The 10549-nt window shown below is 41.9% G+C and overlaps 1 protein-coding gene across 1 annotated transcript in view; it reads right to left on the reverse strand.

Moving 5' to 3' along the window:
- Nucleotides 1-7507: 7507 nt before the first annotated feature.
- The window catches only part of HTR2A (5-hydroxytryptamine (serotonin) receptor 2A, G protein-coupled), a 23687-nt gene continuing 20645 nt past the window's right edge, over nt 7508-10549 (reverse strand). The window contains exon 3 of the mRNA XM_009072716.1: nt 7508-8373. Within this exon, the coding sequence (XP_009070964.1) occupies nt 7574-8373 (800 nt within the window). The 3' untranslated portion in view covers nt 7508-7573. The remainder of the gene's footprint in view (nt 8374-10549) is intronic.

Below are 10549 nucleotides of genomic sequence, written 5' to 3' on the forward strand. Positions count from 1 at the left end.
CTTCAAAAAGGAAACCTACAGAATGTGGAAACAGGGATGGGCTACCTGTGGACAATATAGAAACATCTCTAATGCGTGCACGGATGGAGTTAAGAAAGCTAGTTTCAGCTGGGAGTGAAACTACAAGTCAAGTGGAGGGCAGCAAGAAAGGTTTCTTTATGCATATTGACAGCCAGAGGAAGGCTAATGAGAATGTAGGCTCACTGCTCAGTGAAGCAGGGGAGCTACAGTCAAGGAACATGGGAAAGAACGAGGTAGATAGTGCTGCTTTTTTTGCTTCTGTTTTCACTCATTAAGTTGTCCCCTCTGGTGAGTATTAGCTAGAACAGGGCACGAAGGAAGATCAGACAAATTAAAGGCAGGTCAGCCTTACCACCATCCCCAGGAAAGCAGTGAAACAGATCCTCCTGGAAGTCATTACCAGGTACACAAAGAACAAAAGGTTATTGAGAATAGCCAACATGGATTTACCAAGAGCACAGCACATCTAACCAATCTAATTGTCTTCTGATGAGAATTCTGTCTCAATGGACAAAGCAGGAGCAGCGGAAGGCGTGTACTTTAGCAAGGGCTTTGCAGCAACTTCTATTAGTCTCCTTGTCTCCTTTTAACAAGACTGGGAAATATGGGCTCGATTAGTGGATAATAAGGTGGATGGAAAATTGGCTGGACTGCTGGGCTCAGAGGCTATTGATCAGCACTACAGAGTCCAGCTGGCAGAGTGACACCCCTCAGGGATCGATATGAGGGACAAGACTGTTTAGTGTCTTTATTAATGACCTGGATGAGGAGATGGAGTACAATCTGAGATATGGAGCTAAGAAAAAAACAGTTTATTGTATTCCCTGCAGTAAAAGAGATAAAGAGAGAAGGATAATAGATCTTTGTGAAAATAAGAGACTTGAGTTCAGAAACATATTTTGGAGTTTAGAAAAATATCTAAGTTGTAGTAAGGAAGGGAGATGCTACTCTGCACTACTAGGTCATCAAAAAAAAAGGCAAAGAGCTTATAGCTAAATTTTCTCCATAACCACCTAAAATTCCTTGTTTGCATTAGTTTTTAATTTTCCATTTTCCATTCTGATAGGAATTTGGTAGTTAAATCATGAACACAACTACAACCATCATCTGTTTTACATGGCTTTGTACTGATTGCACAGTGATACGACCCAATTGATATAGATGCAGTTACTCCCAAGTGATGTCTTGCAAATAAAGTAACCTTACACATGTTAATTGACACACTGAATTTGAACAAAATTAGTGAGTTTGTCATCTTTTCTTTATCATAAAATGATGACTTCTATCTGACTGAAAAGTGCAGTCAAATAACTTTGAACATAATCAATTATGGTTTGCAGAACCATTGTTGGAACTATTTTCAGGGTCAGGTAACATGGTATGTCTGTAACTGTGATTTAATCAGACCTAAGTTAATCAGACATAATAGGTTCCATCAAGGAGACTTTTGAATTGCTGTACCTGCTTGCCAAGTCTCACATGCCAAAGCTGCATGTGTATCAAAGAACTTCACTGTGTTATATAAAGACCCTTTTGCAGTATTTCAAGGAGTTCCCTCAGAAGATTACACTATGAAGACTGAGTATCTTCTTTTCCAAATATCTTTGCTTTCATGTCTTCAAATGCCAGATGGATAAGCTAAATGTATTATCTTTCAATGGTCAGTTCAAATTGTGCAGAAACAGGCCCAAGGGACATAAGCAATTGTGACACGCTGAAGCCTATATGCAGTAGTCTAGTCTACAGAGGTAAAACTGAGCAGATTTTCAATTCATGTATCGTATCTGGCACATTTCACCCCATGGTCCCTCACAAGTTTGCAGCTAAAACAATGTTCCTCTTTGTCTGATAGCCTCTGAAAAATATGCCTTTCTATCCTTTTCTCTATGTATTATAAAACTTGATGAAACCTGAAGATTAGGGCAAGGTTTTGAAGGGATAACATATTAACGGCTGTACTACTTTGATACACATTGCAATCATAAACAAGAGCATGTATGCTGTAAGATCAGTTAGAGGAGTACGTTTATTTTGGGCTTGAGATGGAGAAAACTCAAAGGTATGAAAATCTGCTTTGGGTTCTTATGTCAATACTCCCTGTGAAAGGAAATGCTGCCATTAGATAGCGCTGTGGTTCCGTGCCCCGGCGCTCGCTGCTGCCCGGGCTGCGCTCTGTGCGCGGCTGCGGCTGTGGGCTGAGCCTGGCACTGCCTCTGCCCTCCTCAGCCGGGCAGGGGAGAGAAAATACAGAGAAAGGTTCGTGGGTCGAGACAAGGGCAGGGAGAGATCACTCAGCAATTACCATCATGGGCAACACAGACTCGACTTGGAGAAATTAGTTTAATTTATTGCCATCGAATCAGAGTAGGGTAATAACAAATGCTAAATCTTGAAACACTTTATCTCCACCCATCCTTTCTTCCTGGGCTTAACTTCATTCCCAATTTCTCCTCTTCAGCGGCACAGGGGGACAGGGAATGGAGGCTGCTGTCAGTTGTCTCTGCTGCTCTTTGCTCCTCACACTCTTCCCCTGCCCCAGTGTGGGGTCCCTCCACTGGGAGACAGTCCTCCACAAACGAACACTTCTCATGAGATGCAGTTCTTCATAAACTGTTCCAGTATGACAGTTCCACAGCATGCAGCCCCGCAGGAAGATGCTCCAATGTGGGTCCCTCACAGGGTTACAAGTCCTGCAGGAAACCTGCTCCAGAGTGGTCTCCCTTCTCCACTGGCTTCTGGCAGGTCTTGCCAGGAGGAGTCAGCTCCAGCATGGACTTCCCATGGAGTCACAGCCTTCTGTCAGGCATCCACCTGTTCTGGAGTGAGGTCCTTCATGGGCTGCAGGTGGATCTCTGCTCCCTCAGGCTGCAGAGGGACAGCCTGCCTCACCATGGGCTGCACCGCGGGCTGCCGGGGGAACCTGTGCTCTGGTGCCTGGAGCACCTCCTTCTCCACTAACCTTGGTGTCTGCAGGGCTATTTCTCTCACATATTCTTACTCCTGTCTTTGGCTGCAATGGTGTGGTTTTTTCCCCCCTTCTTAAATCTATTGTCCCAGAGGTGCTATATCACTGTTGCTGCTGGGCTTGGCCTTGGCCAGCAGTCAGTCCATCTTGGAGCCTGTTGGCATTGGCTCTGTCGGACATGGGAGAAACTTCTGGCAGCTTCTTACACAAGCCACCCCTGTAGCCTCCCCACTACTGAAACCTTGCCATGCAAATCAATACAGCTGCTTATTAATTATAATCTTATAGTCCTGCTTCTTAGTGAAATTAATTTAATTGGATTATTACTATTGCAAATATGCTGTTTCTGAGACCAAGATGTTTTAAGCTCTTTGTACTTACCCAAAAGAGTCTGCATCTTCAGTAGAAGAATGGCTGTCCACAGAAAAAAAGAGAATGATTGCAATAGCTCATTTTGGGCCAGTTTACTGAGAGATACTTAAATTCTGCGACATGCTCTTTCTTTTTGTCCAGCAAGATATTTAAAATTACTTTAGCCTTCAGCATTGTACTGAATATTTATGAGAGAAATAAAACAAAACCAAATTAGCTACTCAAGACAAACCTCCAGTTTATAAAACAACTGATGGCATTAAAATGTTTTAATCTGCTTTACTAGCAGTGGAATCTGACAAAGCAATAAAGCATTGAAACACCATTTTACATTAACATTACAAAATACAGCAAATATTTTCCTCTATGTATTTACATAAGCAAACATATAGGTATTCAAAATAGAATGCATCTCACCATCTGGCAATAATTACATAAGTACAGTGCATGGTTGACTGGATGAGATAGATACATAGGAATTTTTACCCTGAAGTGTAAAAAGGATGCACACCAGCTTAGGAGATACATGGTGAGCTTCATGTCTTTGGGCATTTTTCATATGCAGTCTTAACAGTAATAAAATGGTGATCTACTTGAAAAATTGTTGATTAAAACTTTTTCAGATGAAGTGGGTTTTTTGGATGCAGATAAGGGACTGACTCAGCATGCTTTTCCTGTGACGTAGGGGAAGGCCCTAACCTCTGAAGCAGTCTGTATTAATGTCTTCTCTTTTTTTTTTTTTTTTTTTTTTTTTTTTTTTTTTGCCTGGAAAATTGCAAAAATTTCCATTCCAGTCTGATACATAATGAAAACATATTTTTCTGCAAGATGGAAGTGTTGCTCTGAAGCTGGTTATACTAAGCTGTAGTGTTCTTCCCAAGCATGGGCCCAGTGCTGTAAATCCTGGTTTAAAACAGCTGAACTTTGTCATCTGTCTGCAGTATAGTGAGATTATTAATTTCTATCTACTGATGAACAACCTCCTGCAGATCTGGCATGGTGGGTAGAACTCTGTCATCCTCACTAAGGCAAACTGCACAAAAATCTATTAATATTTTGGTGCAAGGTGGCAGAATCAGGCCTCGCTAAACTGTCAAAGATGTCTATAGAGAACTGGAGATACTGGTCTTTATCTGCTGTGCATTCTTGGCTTTGAGAGGTTTCTTCAGCAAAAACTGCTGATCACTCAATAAAACCACCTATCTGAGTGCTCACAGAATTTAAATGTCAGGCATTAGTTATCCCCACTTCTAATCAAAAAATAAGTGTTATGTTGTCTCCAGCTGTCAATTAAAGAAATGCTGTCAAGTCTTTTAGGTTCTTAGGCTTTCTTTTAATAAATGGGAAAAAAATTTATTGTTTGGAGTCCTCTTCTAATGAAACTTCAATGCAGTAATTGAAACTCTCTGATTGTAGTGAAACATTCCTCATCAGTATTTGCAACCTGAGCAATTTGGCATTGTGAAAGAGGAACAGAAGGTGAAGTGAAAGAGAAACAAAGGGCTGATATGCTCTGCCACGCAGGCAAAATGCAGATGGTAAACAGAGAGCATAAGCAGTGACCGCTAAATGTTCAGTAACAGTTTATCAAGTACAAGCTGGTGAAGGAGACTGTGCAGACCAGCAACCAAACCCTTAGGAGTTTTGAGGAGGAATTGAGCTCTGGAGAAGTGCAGGGTGCCATATGCCTTGTACATTATGCAGGCAGGCTCTACTCTCTGGCATAAATGAGCAATAGAACCCTAGCTGTCTGTCCCATCTACTTGTTTCTCTTGCAAGGCCAGAGAATCTCATATCAAGACAGACACAAATGGCACAAAATGTGGCAATTCCCTCCACTGGTGCAAGCCTCTGTGTTTCCTTTCCCCTCACACACAGCTTTAGAGATTTTTGATCCACTATCAGTATTCGTCGTATAAAGGCAATCTGGTTTGGTGGCAGTTCTGGAGCCTCAGACCTCTACTCACAAAAGACCTTTGGTTTTATTACTGTCTACTTATTCCCTGAGGTGCCCATTTCCAAGGGTAAATCCTCAAAACCATCACCCCAGTTGTGGAGTGGAGATATGTGGATGCAGGAGGTACCTGAATACCCTGTTTCATGCAATAACCTGAATCACTTGTGTTCCATCAGTGCTCCATTCCTCGCCTGTCTGGCATGTGTGATATGAGATGGCCATTGCCCTTTGTTCAAACCCCCAGATTTGGAGTCTATATCAAATGTGTCAGGAAACAGAAGAAAGTCACTGCTCCCACCTCTGACTATGGTAGTCTTCATGCTCAGTTGCATTTAGCAGATTCCCACTGAAATCCCTTATTTGCCTGTATGGCACCCCGCACACAGTGCTGTGTGGGAGCAGGGTGTGTGCATAAGGAGGTAGGAGCAGCAAGTCCATTTTTCCTTCTGCTGAAGCTGTTCAGTTTGGTTGTGGTGATCAAATGTACCCAGAGCCAGAAAGACCATATAAACTACCTGATGAGCACAGCATTTATACTACTTGATTAATCAGATGATCCTCAATTGCCAGTTTTGGGGGGAAAGCCATTCATGGCCATGATGATGGATGATATGCATGGTATCATCCTGCAATGGGGCTACAGCATGATCCTTTGACCCAGACATGGAGGCTGAGGTCTGTGGAGTGAGTCAGTGTCACCATGTGCATACAGAGCCCCTGTGTGACCAGTGCATGGTGGCTCTGACCTACCCCACATCAGAGGAAAGGGCTCATAGAACTAGTAGATTTAGTTATACTGTCGAAAGAACAATAAAATCACTTTCTTGGAAATCAGTCAAATATCCAGCCAACTTGTCTACTACAGATCAGTATTTTAAGCTAAAAGTTTTCTTCTAAAGACTGCCAGCTGGTAGGCTGGAATCAGATTCAGTTTATCTCTGTTTCCCTTTTTCTTTGACGTAGGGAAAATTTAATTGTTCTATGAAAGCTGAGCAACTTCAAGAGAAGGACTGATGAAGGAGCTGGAGTTTGACTTCTGGATGGGCACTGGTTTTTTCCACAGAAACTGGAATACATCCTGGTTCTGATGATATTATAGCTATAAAATTCATGGAACAAATCAAATGCTTGGGTTTAGGTTTTGCAGGTGAATACAACATTTATATTTCTTCTCTTCAGCAAAGTCCCACTGGCTTCAGTGACATTGGCTATGATGCCCAAAAAGAAAGTTTCATGACTAGGGTCAAGCAATATATTTGATGTTTATATGTAATGTATTCTGCCTGTGGAGCTATTCAGGTGAAGTACAGTGCTGCTTGTAAGTCCTGTTATTTTTCAAGTGAGCCCCATTTGCCCATACATATTTCATTAAGGCTGAATCCTAGTAGTGCAAGCTACTGACCATTCCTGAGCAATCTGCCTTAACAGCAATACAGCGAAACCAGGGAAAACAATTTTTAGCAACTAACAGTTTTCTAGTAATTCTGGGTCTGCAAGCCCTAAAACAAAACCAGAAGGACATTCTTGAAAATGGCCTTGTTAATCAAAGAGCCATGATGAGAGGATCTGCTACAACCTCTTACTGAAGGCTTTACTCCTTTTCTTTTTACCTTTGAAGACTGCTAATTTGAAATGCAGACCAAATAGCGGAAAAACTCAGTGACATTTCAGAATGGGTACTCAGAAGGAAAAAATAGCTGCAAAAACAGTTAACAAAATGTCCATTTAATTAATCTATACCAGTTTTAATAGATTTTCTTTAATACTCTGAAATTTATTTTAAATATATATTAGCAAATTAACCATAATTTTATTTAAAATTCCGTAAAGTGCTTATTCAGTTAATGATAACAAAACTTGATTGTAGCAAGACAAACTAGCTAGAGCCTACTCTGCAAGAACATCAAAGGACAGCTTAGCCTTCATTTGCAAAGAGAAAAGAAATGCGTAGGTTTCTTCACAGCCCATATTATAATACCAGAAATTGCATTTTTTCTTTAAGAAATATATTCTTTAGAATATTAAAAAAATAAGTTTAGTAAAGCCTGTGCTTAAAACAGCCAAAGTACTGTATGAAAAAAATTGCACATTTGATACCATTTCAACCCTGCTTTTCATCCACAGGGTAGTATGAGGAGTATATGACGTTATTGGAAGGTCTCTTGAACAGGGCTGATTTTCCTAAGCTCTCAGAGCTTCTCACAGCCAGGTGCAATTTTCTGTGTGCACACTGTGGTTGTCATGGCAGCTGTCAACCATCACACACCACTAACCTTTTCATTCCCTGGGCTGATACTTCCCTTGGAGGTACCATCCAAATGATGTATTCCTATTGTAACCATTGAGTAATCCTTAGCCATCATTTTTGCCTCTTTTTTCAAACTCTTCATTTGTGCTAGCTGGAGCTGGCTGGAATCATATGCAAGTGCTGGGATAGTGTTCACTAAAATCAGCTGGAAAGGTTTCTTCTCCTCCTTGTAGCGACACTGAATGTAGCGAGAGAAAGCTGAGCGGTAGGTTTTATTGAACAATGTATATACGAGTGGGTTGACAGCTGAAGAAAGGTACCCAATCCAAACAAATATGTTAAGTAGTCCTTCAATGACTTTTTCATTGCATGACTTCTTGCAAATTACAGCCATCACATTGGTGATGAAAAATGGGCACCACATCACAACAAACAGAAAGAAGACAATACCAAGAACCTTGGAAGCCTTCTGCTCGTTGCTGATGGATTGCATGGTTCTTCTCCCAGTAGTCCCCATGTCTCTGTTCAAAGAGCGCTGAAAGAGTTTCTCTGAGGACAAGGAACTCTGAGGGAGGAAGCTAAACGAAGCAAACTTGGTCTTTGGGCCAATGTCATTCACACATAGCATAGCTTCCTTCTGCAGCGACTTGATAGTTAAAAAGTAAGTAACTACCATGATGGTTAGGGGGATGAAGAATGCCACAAAAGAGCCTACTAGAACAAAATTTTCATCTGCAAGTAAGCAGCTGCCTTTCTTAAACACTTTGGAGTCATCTTGCAGTCCAAAGACAGGTATAGGCATGGAGATACCTGAAGACAGATTAGAGAAAGAAGAGGTTAAGCACAATAATAAAAACCATCATTTCCAATCTCCAAGAAAAAATAATTTAACATCTACCTGTGTTCTACCTGTGTCTGAGGTGATCTTAGGTATGCACAGATCACCTCAGCCACGGGTAGAACATTTGCTTCCATCCAACTGTCCTATGACACCTGGTGGACATAAAAACATAGCTTCTTATATTCTTGGATCTTGGACCCCCTATAATGATCTTCAGGCTTGCTCCTTAGTTTCTGCCACATTAGAGAAGGCTTTTATCAACTCTGATCAAGATGATACGATGTCTTTCTTTCCTGTGGTGGTTTAAGAGTGGTCTTGGGTGGTTTTTCATTAGAGGATTAAGTGTTCTGGGTACTGGTTTTTGTCTAGGCTGGAAAATACTGATTTTAGGAGCAAAGATCATTTTATATCATAGGTCTGAGAGTAATCTTTCATTGGGTCTTTCTCTTTTCTTCCTAAAATCTTCATACAGTCAACACAGTCTAAATGCTAAAAACCTCTCCATGGCAATGGCCAGAGGAATGCTGGGGACAAATTAAGCACTGAGAGACACTGATACAAGGCAGCCTGAGATGTTCAGCTTGCAGGACTGCAAACAGCCTTTCGCAGTATTGCCAACTGCTAGAGGCTGACCTCTTCATGCTCAGCCATGCAGAACTTGTCTTCCCCTGGAACATGTGATGCATCCTTGCCTTGTCATGAATGGCAAGGCCAGGTGATGAGTCTCTTCTCCCTGGACTGTTCTGTCTGATTCAAGCCCACTCAGTCATTTCTGCAGGGACTTCTGCAACTGCTTCTAGTATCTGGGCAAAATCAAACAGCTGCTGTTTCTTTGGTTGTTGGTTTTGGTTTTTTTTCAGCATTTGTCTCTTCCTCTCCAAATGGATGCTTGTCTCACCAAGAAAGGCAATATTCAGACAGTGAAAGAGATGATGTGCTATGAAGACGGCAAAAGTGGAGTTGTGAATCAGGGGGTGATAATGGAGCCCTGTTTGTATAAAAGCATCTAGGAGTCTGACTTGTGGAAAGTTAGCATAATCTGGGAGCTTCAGTCCCATTTGCATTTTTGAACAGAAATCCCAGTCACTGTATTTGGCTTATGAGGATGAAAAACGTTAATTAGAGAAGCATTTCTTATGATATGAGAAGGATGCTGTGCCCTGCTTTGTCCACTGTCTGCCCAACAATGTCCTTACTGCTTCACAGATGGGTCCTGAAACATCAACATTTCAATGGTACCTTCCTCTACATCCCTTTCTTTTCCTTTTTCCCACTCTGGTGCTAGACTGGGAGGCCTATAAAAGCATAGGCTCTCTCTTCATTTCACACAGTTCCTGTGCCCAGCATAACAGCTCCAGTCACAGAGGGAGGCTGTGGAGTACAGGCACAATACCAAACAATAATAATAGCAGTAATGATGGTATTAGACTATGGTTCTCTTCAAATGCTTCATTCTTTTGGTGCTTCTGGAGCTTCTACAAAGATCTTTATTTTTCTAAGAACATTGTAGCTTATTTTATCTTCGCAGCTTTGAACTGAGTCATGGCAATGCCTTGGGCCAGTTTACAAAAGTGCTATTCTTATCTGCCCAGGGCAGAAACTGGTGGAGAGCCTGCGGTATTACCCTTGCTGTTCCTGCTTCATAAGCTCTAAATGCTTGAACTTGGGCTAGGAGAAGCCAGGGGGTGAGATGCAAGCTCATGCACTGTCTGGCAAGCCCTGAGTTGAGCTGACGGAAAGCTCCAGTGACTCCAGGAAAGCTGCTGGCTAAAAAAGTCTGAGTCAGTCTGAGACCATGGAGGAAGAGGTCACCTGCAGAAGCCAGACTGCCCAGCCATGGCTGAGTAATCTGGGGTGCTGAACACCTCCAGGGAAATGAGGAATGCTTTGAGGTTCCAGTTCTTTTTTCGGGATGAGGTGAAGGGATGCTGAAGGCATCCAGTGCCTCCCAGCATTACACTTCAGCTGCATGAAGACACATTAGTCAGAGCAATACCACAAGTTTCCTGTCTGCGTCTGCCCTGTGCTGATAACAGCAGGGCTGTTTTTTCATTTCATTCAAAGACCTAGTGAGAGCTGCAGAGATAAAATAAACAATGGTATTGACAGAGTAAAAAGATGCCTTTCATTACTAACTTATGGTTC

Source organism: Acanthisitta chloris, unplaced genomic scaffold (assembly GCF_000695815.1).
Source record: "Acanthisitta chloris isolate BGI_N310 unplaced genomic scaffold, ASM69581v1 scaffold21024, whole genome shotgun sequence".
Taxonomy (NCBI): Eukaryota; Metazoa; Chordata; class Aves; order Passeriformes; family Acanthisittidae; genus Acanthisitta; species Acanthisitta chloris.